The sequence below is a fragment of the Nuphar pumila genome, chromosome 2 (genome assembly GCF_984573655.1).
Source record: "Nuphar pumila chromosome 2, dmNupPumi1.hap1.1, whole genome shotgun sequence".
In the NCBI taxonomy this organism is placed as follows: domain Eukaryota; kingdom Viridiplantae; phylum Streptophyta; class Magnoliopsida; order Nymphaeales; family Nymphaeaceae; genus Nuphar; species Nuphar pumila.
In genome coordinates, this window is record NC_143250.1 from 64,186,650 (window position 1) to 64,205,307 (window position 18,658).

The following is an 18,658-nucleotide window of genomic DNA, read 5'->3' on the forward strand; positions in this document are numbered from 1 at the left end:
TCCCAGTACCAATCCAGAGCCTAGACAAGAAGAGCATATTGGCAGGAGGTCATCGAGGCGGACAAAAGATCAAAAGCGGCGTGCCGGGTTATAAATCACAAAAAGATTAAAATACAAATCCAGCTAAAAAATACCGGGTCTGTCACGGAACCGACCCGTTTCTTACCAACGGCTACGCTACAAAAAGACGTTATCCTCTCCTGGCTGCACGTGTGGGTGAACGTCTGCCACTGCTGCTGCCGCCGCCCCCACCACACCACCCAGAAAGAGGGAGAACTCCCTTCGGCGCTGCATCCATGGCGTCAATCCCGGGGCTTCACGTCGTCGCGACCAAGCACTTCATCCCGCGCGCGTCCGTACAGGGTTCTCTCTCCGATCATTCATCGTTTTCCTTTGTTTTCGTTCGTAAGAGCGTCTCTTTTCGAGTTGTGTTTTTTTTGTGGGTACAGGGGAAAAGAAGAGCTCTGGGAAAGTGAGGGAGGACTGGAGGGAGAGATCCAGACCAATTCCGCCCGGTGGTGTTTATCCCGCTAAGGACCATTGCAGGTTTTTTTTGTGGGGTTCTCTCTTTTTACTGCTGGTTTTCTTGGTGGTTTTGCGTGATTTTGTACTGATGGTGTTGTGGGTGGTGTTGTATATGCAGCCGTTGTGGGTTGTGTGATACTTATTACATTGCCCATGTCAAGGACGCTTGCGCTTTCTTGGGGGATGGCATGTCTAGGATAGAGGTAACCTTTCATCCTCTGATTTCCTGAGTCCATGGTTAGTTATGATGAATGCTTTAGTTTCTTTTTGCTTTTTTATGGGTATGAGGATCTATTGCACATGAGATTTTCTGTTTTAGTATGCTGGAAAGTCATGGTGATGGTAAGAAATGGTAGATTTCGGTGCGAATAAATAGCATAACGAGCAACTTTCATGAGTACCGGAGATACATGTATTCTCTGATAAGGATATTGCTATTTCCTAGAAGAGATTGAGCGGGAGAGATCATGATAACTTCTTAGGGAGTTGGTGACTGACTGACTGTGCCATTAGTGAGTTCAAAGATTGAGAGTTACACATGCCGTTCAATCGGTTGCTCCAAGATTCATGCCCGCGGCACTGAAATAACTGAATTCTTCTCCTAGAAGGGGATGGAGACTTAACCTTTTTTGTGCATACATGCGCCATGCGGATTGGCGTATCTGTCATTAATGGGCACCTCGCTAGCGTATCTGTCATTAATGGGCACCTCGCTAGCGGAAACAGCATACTGCTGTGATAATCCGACATAATATAATAACCATGGATTCCTGCTTTTAATTATATATCTAACCTGTATGCGAGTAATAGAATTTAAAAGAGCCATTTGTGAATAATCAGTATTAGTTTTAAATACGATTAATGTCATTCTTTTTTTTCAGTTTCTTTTACCTTCTAATTGTCTTGCTTCAATTCTTTTAGGCTCTGGAGCCATCTGTGCATGGTAGAGGGAGGAACTTGGGCTCATTGAATGATGTTTATTTCGGTGTGCATGAGAAGTTGTTGTATGCTAAAAAGAAGGAGCCTGTTGAAGGTACTCAAATAATTTTTTCCTACATAAAACCGACTTGATGTACGAGAACATAAATTATTTAGTTATTGAATGGCTAATTGTGTGCCATACTTGTAGCACTTCAATTCTGCTGAAGTTGATTTTTTAACACATTAGGAATTTTTAAATGTACTTCTGTGCAGAATGTAGATTGTATTGATGCTATTAGAATGGCATGCTCCTCCCCATGTTAGGGGTTCCAAAATCCTAGATCTCAATAAAAAAGTTGTAATATGTATAGCTTAGAGTTGATCTGGAAATTACCATTGTTTTCTTTTTCCTTCATGGTTCAACTTTTTGTTAGTATTTATTTCTGCTTATTGTGTATTTTATTAAATGGGCTCAGCCAACTCACTGTCATCAAACTATAAGACAAGATGGAAAAACATAGGGCAAAGAATTTGGGCACATGCTTCTGATACATGAAGCTTAATGGTTCATCTCTCAATCAGCTCCACTGTATGGCTCATGGATGGAAGGTGCTTGATTAGCTTCAAATATGTTAAGGTGCCTAGGACAATCAAAATTGTCATTTATACTCAAGTTTAGTTTTACGAAGAACTCTCTTCTAAAATATGTTTTCTGAGTGCATTAAGTGCATAACATAGAGGTGATGGAAGCAACATTCTCCACCTTCTGTCATCACGCTTGCAACATGATGTTGCTTCATGATAATTACCTAAATGTACATGTGAGGAGAATATTTTGGTTGCAAGTATGATTTGTTTTTTGTGTTTTCCCTACTAGATTTTATTTCCAATAGCCAAGATTTAAGCCCATCAAATATTATCTTTTTGTCTTTGGACTTGAGCAATTAGGTTTTGAGGTAGGAATCATTTAAAGAAGTGAATAGGTTCATCATTTTTTTGTTTTGAATCATTATTTGTTCAAAATGTCGGTGTTAAGTGGTTGAAGACTGTAATGCAGGAGCACAGTGGACTGGTATCGTCACAACCATTGCAATGGAAATGTTGAAGGCAAACATGGTTGATGCTGTAATTTGTGTGCAGAGGTATATACAGAAAGAATCTTTCTCGTGCAAACAGAACTCCCTTATTCTTGAACCTTCTCTTGCTTCTCCTGTTAATATTGGAGATATGGCATGGGTTTTCAATTTAAATGCAGTGATCCAGAGGATAGATTGAGTCCAAGGCCCATTTTAGCCAGGTACTTGCTCACATGCATGTTTTATCAAATTTGAGCGATGATAATATTGGTAAGGTTTTATTGTTTCCTAACACAACCCTTTTGAGTAGGACACCTGATGAGGTTCTTGCGGCAAAAGGAGTCAAGCCAACATTGTCTCCCAATTTGAACACCCTTGCCCTAGTTGAGGTGTCTTTTCTGATGAAGCATAAATACTTTGACTTTAGAATCACAACTGTTGTTAACTATGACATTTAGTTTCTCATGTTTCTTTTAATTCAGTCCATCTTGTTGTTTTGATATTTATGAACAAATAGAAGACATATGTGGACAGAACTCAGATAGAGTTGCCGTTTTGTCAATATGAGGGATGTCAAATCTCAAATTGGATGACAAAGTCCCTGCAGCTATATCACGTAGACACTGAATTTGCATTTTATGTGAAGAGTCTTTTGGAACCTCGGTTCTCATTTCCTTTTCTCTGGGAAGGCTTAATTGTGTGTTCGGGAGTAACTTGCAATCCTTTTTTTTCTACTTCTCATCTTGTGCACCTTTTTTCCTTTGTTTATTGCATAGTTTACTCTGTGAGTGCTTTTTATGTAGTATGATGTGTCTTTCCAGTGGATTTCTTGTAAAAAATGTAACAACGATTTATACCATCATCAGAAGTATATATTCCATAGGTCAAAGCATGTTGAGGTTGACTGATGCTGTGCAAGTCAGGAGCACTTAGATGGCTCCACCAGGCTACTTTTGTTAGTTCTAGCAGATGGATCATTTAGATGCTGTCTCTAAGCCTCCCATGGATTGTGTACCTTGGCTGGTGTTATTGTGTTTACATATAGTGAATATATGCTTATACTGGACTTTCTTGTTAGAAAAGGAAACAAGATTGTACTCCATTTCAAGAATGCATTCCACAGATCAAAAGCTATTGAGGCACATGGATGTTATGCTAGTCAAGAGCTATAAATGACTGATGGACTTTTTTTTTCCCCGACTTTTTACAAAAGACTAAATGTAACCCATATGTTATTAATTTTGCTTGGGGGAGAACTTTAAAGGGTTGAGATTTTTCTTATTTTCCCTTTTGAGACTTGAGTGGTTAGTTTTTGTTGAGAAAGGTGAACAGAGGTGTCACGGTTGGTGCTTGAAAATTTGGACCATGTTTAGGGAAATGAGAACAGGCTCTTTGCAGCAATCCAAAATCATGAATCTACACATCTAATAACCTTGTTTCAGTAGTCTATGATTTTGTTGGATTATGTGGGAGCAACTGATTAGTACAGCTTCTTTTGAATTCATCTAGTTGTCTCTTTCCAGTGTCTTCTTTCCTCTCTTTTTTTCCACGGAGGATATTTTCTTCCAGTCATTGACCTCTTTTGACATATGCAGGCAGCAGGTGTGAAGCGTCTTCTTTTCTGTGGTGTGGGTTGCCAAGTGCAAGGTTTCCTATCTTCTTATCAGGCATTTGGAGATATAATACTTGCTTCTTTGTAACTTCTACTATTGTAATGCAGAATCATTTCTGAAACTGCAGCATTACGATCTGTAGAGCACCATTTGAATTTAGATAAGCTTTACGTGCTTGGCACCAACTGTGGTGAGTGGAACATTGCTTCAAATTTTATTAAGTTAGAATATTTTATGTGGTCAATTTCAATATTTCTGACTTGTTTAACCAATTTGGTAAGTCAAACTATTGAGAATAAATGAGCATAAGTTACAGAATCATCTGTCACATGGTAGGATCATATTGGATCAATCCAGTCGCGAATGCTAGTCATGGTAGTCAAACATCCAAGAGCCTAAGACCGACCAGTGATCAAATGATCCTGTTTGCCATTTGGAAATGACTCCAGTACCATCTGTTGGGTCACCAAATATTGAAAAATTAATGGTCCAGTTTATCTTTTTCCAGATGAATTTTTTTGGAGATAATTCTGTTTGGTTAAACATTTTCTATTTTTAGTTGACAATGGAGCCCGGGAGGGGCTGGAGAAATTTTTAAAAGCTGCGAGCAGTGATCCTGAGACTGTTCTACATTATGAATTCATGCAAGATTACAAGGTACTGTTGGCTTCTTATTTTAAAGAGAGTTAGCTTTTGAATTGCTCACTTGGCATTCTTTTCTTTCTGATATATGATTCATATAAGTCTAGTTACTTAAGCACAGGAATTACTCATATCAATTTGTTCATTGAATTGCCATTCTTGAGTGCTTCGTTTGGGCCTTTTACTTATGAGTGCTTCACCAAAATGAAGTTTTGTCCTTTCACTGCCATTTCCCCATCTTTTTCCTTAGATTATATTGATTCCAAGTTTGCAATTACAAGAGAATTCCTATTTCCTATAGGTAGAAAAGCATTTAACATCTGCAGATGCAAAACCATAAAGATATCCATCTGAAATGTTCCAAGTAAAGAGAATGTGATTTGTAATTAGCTGCCAAATCATGAACAATTCTAATCTTTTTTTTTCTAATTTATTGGCCCTTTGCTTGTTAAGATGTCTTACATGAACATCCACATTTGTGATATTATATAGCGATATTATGAACAATAGATAAGTTTGTTCCTGCGAGAATCCTTCATGATCATCTTTAAACTTTAATGAATTTCTAGTGAACAGGTCCACTTAAAGCATTTGGATGGCCATATTGAGGAGGTATAAAAGTTTGCATATACTTGTTTCCAACAATTAGTCATCCTTCTGTTTTTTCTTCAGTATTTTACTATATTAGTTCATCTTAACTCCGTTCTCTCTCCAAAACAGGTTCCTTATTTCTGTCTTCCGGCAAGTGAACTAGTTGATGTTATAGCACCTTCTTGCTACAGGTTAGATTTTCATTGTTTTTGCCCAGTTCTAATTCTGAAAATTATTTTAAAGCTTTATGAACTGTTATTGAATACTCTGCAGATCAATCATTGTTACATAATGCTAAGCATCGTTATCATTTTTGGCTTTCTTTTCCTGTAATTGTTTCACATCTCTAAGATAGTCTTTTGTGCATGGGTACTTTTGGCTATTTTTTGGCCTAAATGTTCACATTAATAGATATGCCTTTATGACCCCACGTCTCTCTGTTAATCCTCATTTATTGTGCGAGGAATCCAGAGAATCACCTGATTTATTTGGGTGTTTTTATTTTTCTTGGGTGACTGAGGCATTAAGCATGCTAAAATAGCTCCCATCAGATATTCTGCATCTCAAGTACATGTAATAAACCCATAAGATCTATGAGTCCCTGGTGGTTGTCATAGAAATTCCATCTTAAACTCAATTTGATGTTAGAGTGAAGTATTAAAGGAATTTTATCCTTCTATGTTTATGTGTGCATTCTGATTCCTATCTTATCCAACTCATATTGGCACTCCCTATAATAAAACTGCAACAGTGTGCCCAGAGTTTTACTATTTAATAGGGCAATACATCATCGAATGAACATAATGGTTGCTTGTGAAGACGATCTTCATCCCCAGTAAATTTATGATTTGCTCACATACCTCATCCTGTCTTTACTTTAGATTTTACACTAGGTGTTGGTCTGTTTGATGATGAACAATAGCTTCCCTTCACAAAAATATTGTCCATTGTCTGTTTGATACACACTTTCTGATGTTTGGTCACTTTAAACTGCCCTTTCGTTAATTGCATTTTGGATTGCTGTGTTTGCTAAAAATACATGTTTTTTTTCCAACTTGTATCCCGTCTCATTTTCGACCTTGTCCTAACATGTTTGCTTCTTGGTGATGAGTCGTGCAGCTGCTTTGATTACACTAATGCATTAGCGGTAAGTTCTGATCTGATTTCAATAGAAAAAAATGCATTCTTTCATTCTTTGTTATGAGAAATAATGACTTCAATGATATTCTTTTCCTTGTCTTAATCAGGCTTCTCATTTTTCTTTCCTAGATCACTTATGTTGTGGCATAATGAAGTAAGCGGAATTATTAGAACAAAGTGCAAAAGCACATACGGGCCAAGAGTGGACAATACAAAGGCACAATACAAGAACCAAAGTCCATAAGCACAAGTCCACTAAGGGACAATACACAAGCAATTACAGAATAAGAGATTTATTGATAATATGCTTGGAAAAAGCATAGAAGAAAAGGGGGAAGCACATCCCCTATTTATATACACAACAAAGGAAGGAGACCATTGGGAGCTCCCCACATAGAGTCATTGGAGAGCTCCCAACGACTCTATGGTTGGGGCAGGGCCAAAGGTTACACAAAATACAAAAAGTAAAAAAGAAAATTAAAGAATATAAAAAATACATTAATAACTGTTTTAATAAACAATTATTATTACAAGTAAAAAGACTAAAATACCCCTATATAGCATTAACTATTACAATACCTAAAATATATGAATATATATATACATACATATATTTTAACACCCTTCTCAAACTTATGGTGAAATGACCGAAAGTTTCCCTACATAGAGTTGTTGGGGAGCTCCCAACGACTCTATGATGGGGAGGGCCAAAGGTTAGACAAAATACCAAAAGTAAAAAAGAAAAATAAAGAATATAAAAAATACATTAATAATTGTTTCTAATAAACAATTAATATTATAAGTAAAAAGGCCAAAATACCCCTATATGGCATTAACTATTACAATACCTAAAATATATGAATATGTATATATACACGAGCATATATATATATATATATATATATATATATATATATTTTAACACTCCCTCTCAAATTTACGGTAAAATGATCGAAAATTTGCTAAGGAGAAAAATAAAACGAGGAGCAAGAAGAGCTTTGTTAAATAAATCTGCAAGTTGGTATTTCGATGTGACATACGACAACGTAATAGTTCCTCTCAGATACTCATCACGCATATAATGACAATCCATCTCAATATGTTTGGTTCGCTCATGAAAGATGTGGTTACTCACAATGTATATTGCACTCTTATTATTGCGGCACATCTTCAAAAGTATTGAGATGATTACTTCCATATCTCTGAGAAGGCTTCTTAGCCATACAAGCTCGATAGTTGTCATAGTCATTGCAAGATATTCAACTTCTGTTGAAAATAAGGATACTTTTTGTTGCTTTTTGCATATCTACAAAATCAAAGAGTCTCCTAAAAATACACAAAAACCCGTAGTTGAGACTCTATTATTGAGATTTCCTCCTCAATCAGCATCAATATATGCATGTAAATCTAATGAAAAAGATGAGGATAAGAAAACTCCCTTTGTTATAGTACTCTTGATATATCTAACAATTCTTAATACAAAACTCATGTGCATAGTGGTCAGAGCATGCTGAAACTGGCTAATAGAGTGAATTGCATGAGCTATATCTGGCCGAGTGATAAACATGTAAGTAATAACAAATTGGCGGTAAGGAGTAGGAGCTTCGAGCAGAGTATCATCTTTCAGCTTTAATTTAGCATTAATCACTTCAGGGGTTTCTATCTTCTTGTCATCTGAAATATCAGACTTAGTTCAAATATCAGCAACAAGTTTTATTTGAAAAAGAATATACCCTCTGAGAGAGTACGTAACTTCAATGCCTAAGAAATATCTTAAAAGGCTTAAGTCAGACATATCAATTTTTTTTTAAATATTCTTAATATCACTAACTCTCTCTACTTGTCAGTTGTTGTGATTATCATATCATATACATAAAGTAGAAGAATAACAACCTTAGAACCTGTACTTTTGACAAAAAGAGCAGTCTCAATATAACAATAATGAAAACCCAAATGAGTCATTACATTACTAAATTTATCATGCCAAGCTTCAAGAGCTTGTTTAAGACGATATAAAGCTTTCTTAAGTTTAAGAATTTTTTCTTTTTCAATATAAAACTCTGGCGAAGGATCCATGGTAAACCTTTTCATTTAGTTCATCATTTAAAAAAACATTTTTAACATCTAGTTGGTATATTGGTCATTTTTTAATAGATGCAACGACTATGAGTGTCCTAACAGTAGCCATTCTAGCTACTGGGGCAAAAGTTTCTTCGTAGTCAATTTCATATTCTTGAGAGTATCCTTTGACCACTAACCTAACTTTATATCTTTGTAGAGTCCCATCACTCTTGGTTTTAACCTTAAAAACTCATCTACGTCCTATAGATTTCTTCTTTATGGGTAATAAAGTTATTTCCCATGTTTTAGCTTTTTTAAGGGCTTTAAGTTTTATATTCATTGCTTCAACCCATTGTGAAAGATTTTTAGCTTCATTATAATATGATAGTTCATGATAGGAATGTAATGCTATTAGACATGATCTATAATATGGTGTCAATATGTCATAAGATACAAACCTACTTGGTGGGTTGGAGACACGATTGAATCTTCTAAGAGAGGTTTTTCTAAAGACGAATTTTGTGAAAAAATTTCTAAAGCATTTAGAGGATTCTTTTGCTCATGCCGGGTATATATTTGTATGGGTTTATCAACAATATTGTTATTTCTTATAGGTGATTATGCATTCTATCATTTGAATTCACATGATCATGATCATTATCATTTAAGGTATTATCTCCATTATCATTCAAAGAATCTTCACAAAAGGTCAACTCTTCTTGTGGCAAGAGGTCAAATAAAAAAGTATAATCTACTTCATTGTTTTCCTTAGTTCTCTCAAAACCATTTTCATTTTCCAAAAAGGTTGCATCTTTATAAATATATAGTTTGTTACTCTTATAGTCAAAACATCTATATCTTTTTTTGTTTTCTCCATAACTCATGAATATACTCAATGACTTTTGGAGACAATTTATCTCTTTTATGTAAGAGTACAAAACACATAAAACCAAAAATTTGCAACCGCTTGAAATTTGGGTGTTCTTTCAAATAATTTTTCATAAGGAGATACATTTTTTAAGAATGATGAGGTCATTCTATTTATCAAATACGTTGATGTTAGAGTGACCTCGGCCCAAAAACTTTTTTGAATATCTTTAAAAATAAGTAGTGTCCTAGTGGTTTTTATAATATGTCTATGTTTTCTCTTGGCTAATCCATTTTGTTGGGGAATTCTAGGACATGACTTTTGTTGACAAATTTTATTTTGTTCTAAATAATTTTGAAATTCATTTGATAAGTATTCACTACTCAAATCAGATCTAAGAATATAAATGTTGCTTTGAAATTGATTTTTGACAATCATATAAAATTTTTTAAAGAAAGAGAACACGTCAGATTTAAAGTTAAGGAAGCAGATCCTGTTAAAATATGTACATATAAATATATATCTATACATATACTTATATATATACATATGTATATAGATATATATGTATATATATATACGTATTCTCTTTTTTTGTACACCCAAAAACCCGATAGGGGTATTTTGGTAAAATCCATGTATTTTTTACTTTTTAGGTTTTTCACTTTTCTTTCTTTTTACCTTTTTTTTCATAATGTAGGACCACAAGGGGCCCCACTCTTCTAGTCGTTGGGGCTCCCAACGACTAGAAGGGAGCCCCCTTGTGGTCCCTCTCTCTTGCTTTTGATCCTCTATAAACAGAGGGCTTTCCCTCTTGTAATGTTATGGGTTTTTCAACCCACTTCTCTTCTTCTTCAATAATATTTATTTTTGCCGTTTAGGCACTTTACCCCTTAGTGGGTTACGTATGCACTTTAAGTGCTTGTGTTCTTGGCTCCTCGTCTAAAGAGTGCTTTGCATTGTTTGGCTTCCGCTAGTTTCATTACAGATCCATACATATCTAGTGAAATCATCTATTAAAAAAATGTAATATGAATATCCTCCTTTTAATATGATGGGAAAAGGTCTCCAAACATCTGAATGCACTAATTTAAAAGGTCTCTTAGAGACAAAAGCTCTATTAGGAAAAGAAATGGATTTAATCTTTTCAAAGATATAATTTTTGCAAATTAAATCTTTTCATTACAAAAGTTTTCTCCAAAAGGAAGAAGATACATCTTTGAGTAGCTTGGGTGTCCAAGTTTTTTATGCCAAGTTTCAATATCCTTATCTTGAACATAATTACAAAAAGAATCTGAAGGAAAATTTAGATAATCCATGAAGTATAGATCTCCCCTACTATGGCTTTATCAAATATGCTTCCTGAACCAGAGATCCTGCACAGAGCAACCCTTAGATCAGAAGGAGATTTCACATTCATGATCAAAAATTTGAGAAACGGAAAAATGATTTAAATTTAGTTGTGGAACAACCCTAACTTTTGGTACACAAATTTTTTGAAAAGAATCTAAGATTCCAATATTTTTAATTTGCAAAGATGTTCCATCGGCCGTGAAAATATAAGTAGTTTTTGAATTAGTGCATAAATTGGATAGACCATTCTCATGAGGTGTCATATAAAAAGAGACTCCTGAATCAAAGATCCAAGAAGACATACCTGGAGGAGAAGATGAGGCTATCGCAACACCCGATGTAAATGGAGATTTGAGTAATTTTTGAAGTGCCTCCGATAATTGAGCAAGTGAAAAAAGGGTTCTTCCCTTACTTAGTTCATCCTTCTTTGGTGTGGATTCTTCAATGAAAGCCACCTTGTTCTTTAGAGAGTCATTCCACTTGGGGCAATTAGGTCTTATATGCCCCAGTTCATGGCAATGATGACAAATAGTCTTTTGTAGTTACCATTATGGCTATTTTGTCTTTCAAAGTGTGGAAGCTTGTAAGATTTCACATGATTGTCGGGTTTAGAAACAACCAACACTTCATCTCTTTCCTTAATCATACCAAGACGAGTTTATTCTTGGCATATTTCGGCAATGACATCTTTTAAAGAAAGAGATTTAGATCGATGGAGGAGAAAAGATCTTACTTGTTCAAATTTGGGCCTAAGCCAATGTAAAAATTGAAAAAAATGCTCTGTTTTCATTTGTTCCCTTCTTAGCTCAACATCCTCACTAGCAACCCATTTGGGTTCAAGTACCAAAAGTACTAAAATATTCACAGAGATTCATGTCCCCTTGTTTGATGGTACGTATTTTTTCTTGAAGAGAAAATTACCTTATAAGGTCTTTTTTAGTATACATACCCTTTATAAAGAATCATGCATCATTAGCTTTCTGAAACTTAGCAATGTTGGCACATATTTTGAGCTCAACATTGTTCATGAACTATGTAAGAATTTTTGCATGTTTGCTTTCCCAATCTTCTACCTTGATTTAATGATCTTCAATGACTTTAATTTGAGCATCTCCTTCCAACGTTGTTTCTTTACTTGCTTCCAACTTAGTGAGTTTGAGTTGAGGCTCCAAAATAGAGTCCATCACGTATCCCGAAAACTTCTTGCCTTTGAGGTTATTTTCCATAACGGATGCCCACATCATATAGTTGAAACCATTTAATTTGAAGGAGATATATATTTTTTGTTCATTCTCTATTTGGACTTGATAGAAGAAGGAAGAAAAAATATAGAGAACTGTAAAAAGAGTTTCTCTAGCTTGAGTTTCACAAGCATCATGAACATTTTTCCAAAGGACCAAAAGCACTATTGCTCTGATACCATGTAATGAAGTAAGCAAAATTACAAGAACAAAGTGCTAAAACACATACAAGTCCAAGAGTGGACAATACAAAGGCACAATACAAGAACTAAAGTGTATAAGCACAAGTTTACTAAGGGACAATACAAAGACCTAACTAGGGGCAACACAAGCAATTAAAGAATAAGAATTTTATTGATAATATGCTTGAAAAAATCATAAAAGAATAGGGAGAAGCACATCCCCTATTTATATACACAACAAAGGAGAGAGACCATTGGGAGCTCCCAACATAGTCATTGGGGAGATCCCAACTGGCATATTTATGATTGTTGGGGCCCCAACGACTCTAATGGGGCGGGGGAGGGGGGGGGGGGGGGGAGGGCAAATAGACAAAATACAAAAAGAAAAAAAGAAAAATAAAGAATATAAAAAATATATTATTAATTATTTCTAATAAACAATTATTATTATAAGTGAAAAGATCAAAATACCCCTATATGGCATTAACTATTACAATACCTATATATATATATATATATATATATATATATATATATATACAACAACAACTACGCCTACATCCCAAAACAATTGGGGTCAGCGATATGAACCAAAAAAGAAATTCATTTTGGGTCTTCCACATGAATCCTTTTCCTCCAATCATTTCTATCCAACGCCATGTCCTCGGTGAGGTTCAAAGCATTCATATCCTTTCCTATCATCTCCATCCAAGTCTTCCTAGGCCTACCCCGACCTCTTTTAACTAATATATTTTCCCATTTCTCCAACCTTCTAACTGGAGCATCATTAGGCCTTCGCCGAATATGTCCAAACCACCGTAAACGATTCTCTCGCATCTTATTTTCAATGGGTGCAACACCTACCTTCTTACGTATCTCTTCGTTCCGAATCTTATCTTTTATTGTATTTCCACACATCCATCTAAGCATCCGCATCTCAGCTACACTCATTTTTTGAATATGATGTCTCTTGGCAGCCCAACATTCCGTACCATATAGTAAAGCGGGTCTAATAGTCGTCCTATAAAACTTTCCCTTCAACCGCAATGGCATTCTACGATCGCACAGCACTCCAGTAGCACTTTTCCATTTCATCCACCCAACCTTTATCCTATGATTTACATCTCCATCAATTTCTCCATACTTTTGAATGATGGATCCCAAATATTTGAAATAATCATTCACCGGTATATCTTGCTCACCAAGCTTCACTACACTCCCATCACTACTTCGTTGCTTACTAAACCGACATTCCATATATCGGTTAATATATATATATATATATATATATATATTAACAGTGGCTTCCCTTCAGACTTCTTGTGGTTAAAGTGACTAATATCATAGTCACAAATATATGCCATATTTTGAAAGTGTCACTATAAATTCATAAAATGATATTAAAGAAAATATCTCATCATATGTTGAAAATATTGGCAATTTATCTATATGTCACGATAATATCACAATATTATCAGTTAGTTTTACCTTTTTACTTCTTTTCTATATCTTATTTTTTTCTTTTTAAAATTTTAGGTGCCTAGATTTTTCAACTAAACCTATATTATTTCAAAAAATTACCTTGCCGAGAACGATATTTGTGACTATGATTAATGTAGAGACTGTAAACCTATAGGGTAACTTAAAGATCCATTACATATTGTGCCTAGGAAATACATATTAGAAATGTATGATAGGCATACCATGCATAATGTAACTGTTTATTGATACACAGTAGTTTTGTAGCTTATTAATGTGTTAATTGTATAGTCATTTGAAAGTAGAAATGTTAACTTTTGTCTTTATGCCTTTTGAGTGTTGAAATCCCTGTAGGCGCATGTAATGCAGTAATAGTATGAAGTCTCTCTCTCTCTTTAAACAGAAAATAAAGAATATACTTGACCTAAGAATTCTAACAATTGTGACTAAGCTATACGAGAAGCTTGTCATAGTAATCTGTGATAGCACAGAATCACATGCCTGGAGCATGTGTGTGTGTGTGTGTGTGTGTGTGAGAGAGAGAGAGAGAGAGAGAGAGAGAGAGAGAGAGAGAGAGAGAGAGAGAGAGAGAGAGAGAGAGAGAGAGCATGTTAATCTATGGTAGCATCAAAGCACTGCAGCTTATGCTGCATCTCATAGACTCATACAGATATAAAAGGAAATTGTTTAAATTGGATATTTGTGTACCGATATGTTACCTTTTAACTGTCCAATTACTGCACCAAACCCAAAAGAAGTCTTCTGCTTCTTCTGTTCCGTGCTCTCTCACTGCCCCTAAGTCGTCTTCAGCTAATTTGTGAAGTTATGCATTCTAAGTGTTACCTGAAAAAGTTAAATCCATTCTCCTCCTTAATAGTGAGAAAACTGGTCGTCCTGTAGTTTTTTTTTTCTCTTTTCATCTTTCGTAACAGATAAGGATTAGGCTTCTGTTGCGATACTGCATATATGTACTTGGTAATAGCTTGAAAATATGAATATTTGTGACCATTGGTCAAGTTATTATTAAAGAAACTCGAATACCACTTGGAACCTCAAAGTTACTAGAAAAACAGTTAGTGATCTTATTATGGTAGCATCAATCCAAACTCAACGATAATGATCTTCAGTCAATTAGAATATATGTAATGACAAGGAACACATTCTAGCTATGCTACTAAGACTCGCTCTGCTGAAGTTCTTGCTTATACAGATCTTAGATTTTGGGGTCCGAAGCTCCAACTTGACCACAGATGAAAACTCAGAAAAAATCATATTTCATTCAACTATGGCTGCATCCTAGAATGAAGTCTTCATTTGATAAAAATCCTACTTTAGAAAAAGTTCATCTGTGAATTTGACCTATAGAAACTTGTTCCAGTTGATTCACTACGAGTTCATCCTGTGAAGTAACTTCTTTATTCCACATGGATTATAAAAAATAAAAGGCAAAACATGATTTTTGGAATTTCAAAAAACGAGAAAAATGGTAAACAAGAACAACCATGTGGCGTGCTAACATGCCTGAGAACTACACTGGCAAGCCTTGGGCAAGTTCACCTAATCATCATTATCGTCAAGCCTTATGCCAGCTTTGTGGGTCATCAAAACACGGTATTTCTGGGATATTTAAATCAATAGGAGGCATGAATAGACCATTTTTTGCCACATAATATTATATGCAACCAAGTGAAATATTGAGCTTATAAAAAAACAAGTGAAATATTGAGGATATCCCACAAGGCACTCCTTGGACATATTCCCCATATTACTTTGACATCAATGATTTTCTGAGTAAAAGCATGCTAGTGATTTTTGCAGTATTTGAGATGCTTATATATCTTATCATATTAGGATTTTAAACCTGCAGGACTTAGTAGTTGGGTACATGGGAGTACCGAAATATGCAGGTGTTAGTATGAACCAGCATCCACAATATATTACTGTTAGGTGGGTTCCACATTCCTTCTCTGGCCAATTTATATTCTTCCGTTCACAAGGTCATTGATGGTTCGTAGTTCATGATAGAAATGGGTTATTGATTTGTATTGACAGGAATCAACGTGGAAGAGAAATGCTTAGTTTGATAGAAAATCTTTTGGAGACCACTCCTACGGTTAGCAGTGTACGTTCAATACCATTCTTTTATTTTCAGTTTCTGAACAAATTACGTCTCTCTCTCTCTCTCACTTATAGGTCAATATAACTGTTGCATTCCAGGGAAATCGACGTCCATATGTTATGCAGACTGTCATAGCAGATGACCAAGCAAAATCAGGTATACAGTGTTTAGTTTTTAACTGCTTTATGCTTGTATCTCCTATACTTATGCCGAATTGAAGCCAGTGATCATCCAGATGCATACCTAAACGCAAGTGGGACTCTCACGCCAAACTCAGGATGTTTATGGTTAAGCTTGCTAAGATTTTCATTGTCTTATACACATCCTTCTCTGAAGAACTTGTTAAAATGCATAACCAGGTATATAAAATGAAAACCTCCCCAATGAAAACCCTCCCGGCCAATGGAAAATTTTTGGTGTTTTTTTCAAAATTCTGACCGTACAGATGATTGATTTACTATAAATTGACTCTTGGATCATGAATTTTGGATAAAAAAATGGTATTTAGAGCCTCAAAAATTTATGAAAATTGCATGCCGTTGATTTTGAAACATAAAAACCTATCCATACATCGGAATCAAATGTTCTAAGAACTGATTCCTATAAAAAACAAGCATATAGATCACATCTGACTTTTTAAAGTTCTTTCGTGAGCTAGTTTAGAAAGCTGAGTTTGACAAATAAATGGAACTCCAATAATTCTTGGGGAGCCGAACTCCACTAGTTCAGGAACTACTAAGCTCATTGCCACTGTTTTTTACGACAGCTTATGTTTTATTCTGGGCCTGCATTTGGTTATTTGTGACCAAACTGTTTCTTTTCTGAGCTTGGTCCATCATCTACAATGTATTGGTCTCTGTTTTCTGCAACAAATGAAGTCGTTAATCATAACGATGTCTTGGCATTTGCAGGGAAGATTTCTCCCACTCCGAAGTTTGTTGGTGATTTGATCGCCTTCATACTTAATCTGGTGAGTAATCCTTTAGTTAATCAGGTAGATCAATCCATTATACTTCTTGTTGTGGATCCGATTTATGGAATATATATCAGCATGTTGCTAAATACATGGCTAACTGCAGATTGGGCCAAAAGGACTTGAATTTGCACGTTACTCCTTGGACTATCACACAATCCGCAACTTCCTACATGTATACCGTACATGGGGCCAACGCAGGTACGCAAGATTTCAATTATGGACTTGATCTTATGAATGCCATCAACTCTTTGAGAGTAAAATTGCTTTGGTGCGTTTCATGAAACAGAGCAGAGCAGCACATGCCATCGTATGCCAAGAAGCTCGTAGACATGTACAACGACAATGGCCAGATCGATTCAATGCTCTCAAACAAGTAATGGGGAACATCTGCCATTCTTCTGGTGCAACATTAGCTGAAGGCTATTTATATGTTGAGTGCTATAATTCGCCAAGAGAAGGCTTAAATCCCTAGGGAGAATTAGCAGAAGCTTGAAGTGCAAATGTGTAAAGTAGCAAACTTTTAAGTTGCAGAGGTGGTTTGTCCAAGTACTTTCAAATATTTGGTGGTATCAAAGGCATTAGATGTGATTCTGTAAATTTGCAAAACTTATTGCATTCTCAAAGAGTTTTTTCCATGATAGTATTCTCAAAGAGTTGGATGTTTGGTTTTTACATTATCATTGAAATGTGCCTACCACGAAGCAATCCTCCATAGCATCTGGTGATTGAATTTTATCGTACTTGAATTTTATCATACTTGTGGCCTTCCAATTGGAAGTGATTGCCTCAAAGAACAAAGTAATTCAAAACTTCCCAATAAGCTCTCTCTCTCTCTCTCAGTTTGATCGAACGGTAACTATGGTAAACTCTCCCTAAAAAAAACTATGGTAAACAATTTTTTATAGCAAACTGCTTAGGCATAGGTTTTTATCCACAAAATGGACATTCAGACAGGGATGTGCTACACGTGCATATTTACAGTCATCAATGGACAAACCATCATCACATATGACATGAGTATACGACATGCATATCTATCAAACTACACGAGATACAACCTTTTTTTGGAGTCACCCACATCCTCCAGTTCAAAATATACGAGGCTGTGAGCTTAAGCGCACCAACCTAAGTGCATGGGATCGAAGCTCAGCATCTCCTCCCCTTTCCCCCATTCAAAAGATGAGAAACGGTTGTCTTCTATACTCACAGGGAAGCCCTTAGGGCATGTCAACCAACCGGCATCCATCCCCTCCAAAGAAAACCTCACCGCATCGTTGCTGCTCCATAACTCACCATTTCCATCATCTCTAAACACTTCACTACCAAACTCAGGAAAGCTAGCCAGTGAATTGGTGCTGTTACTGTTGGTTGTGGTGATAGTGGTGGTGGTGGAGGTCTCTGAACCGTTGGAGCCTTCATGGTGAACTTGTGAATTGTCTGAATTTTGCGGCTTTACCCTTCGATGCGAAGCTGGCGAGCAAGAGGATGATGAAGACAGAGGATTGTGAACACCCCCTTGTTTGCCATCCTGTGAAAGCCCTGTGGTGAACACACAGGTCTCAGGGAGGTTCAGCACTGCACATGCACCATAGAGTTTGCGGGCTGCAGCATCATAGGCCAAAGCAGCCTGGTGAGAGGTGTCAAAGGTGCCCAGCCACAGGCGTGAGCCTCTGTTGGGCTCACGTATCTCAGCCACCCACTTCCCCCAAGTCCTCTGCCTCACACCCCTGTAGTAGCACAGTGCATTTTCAGGCCCTCCCTTGCCTTTCATGCACCCTTTCCTTGAACTCCTGTTGTTGGTCTTCTTCACCAAATTGGTCTCTCCATTCTCCATTGCCTAGAAGATGAGTGGTAGCTGCAAAAGTGAGTCT

The 18,658-nt window shown here is 36.1% G+C and overlaps 1 protein-coding gene across 1 annotated transcript; it reads left to right on the top strand.

Moving 5' to 3' along the window:
- The first annotated feature begins 214 nt into the window (after nucleotides 1-214).
- HCAR (coenzyme F420 hydrogenase family / dehydrogenase, beta subunit family) lies at nucleotides 215-17,438 on the top strand. Its single transcript, XM_089995851.1, has 19 exons — nucleotides 215-363; nucleotides 450-546; nucleotides 644-728; nucleotides 1,447-1,558; nucleotides 2,504-2,588; nucleotides 2,702-2,743; nucleotides 2,833-2,911; nucleotides 4,118-4,169; nucleotides 4,263-4,325; nucleotides 4,695-4,792; nucleotides 5,354-5,389; nucleotides 5,498-5,559; nucleotides 6,488-6,515; nucleotides 15,560-15,639; nucleotides 15,745-15,814; nucleotides 15,910-15,967; nucleotides 16,723-16,781; nucleotides 16,891-16,985; nucleotides 17,074-17,438. The coding sequence occupies exons 1-19, from the start codon at nucleotides 297-299 to the stop codon at nucleotides 17,162-17,164; spliced, it is 1,359 nt and encodes a 452-aa protein (XP_089851977.1). The 5' UTR covers nucleotides 215-296; the 3' UTR covers nucleotides 17,165-17,438.
- Nucleotides 17,439-18,658: the final 1,220 nt, after the last annotated feature.

What these genes read in the sequence shown, in the direction of transcription:
- HCAR (XM_089995851.1), top strand. Translation starts at nt 297, where the DNA reads ATGGCGTCAATCCCGGGGCTTCACGTCGTCGCGACCAAGCACTTCATC. An exon ending in ACACCCTTGCCCTAGTTGAG is followed by an intron (nt 2,912 to 4,117) that starts GTGTCTTTTCTG and finishes TGACATATGCAG; the next exon opens with GCAGCAGGTGTGAAGCGTCT. An exon ending in TGTGGGTTGCCAAGTGCAAG is followed by an intron (nt 4,170 to 4,262) that starts GTTTCCTATCTT and finishes CTGAAACTGCAG; the next exon opens with CATTACGATCTGTAGAGCAC.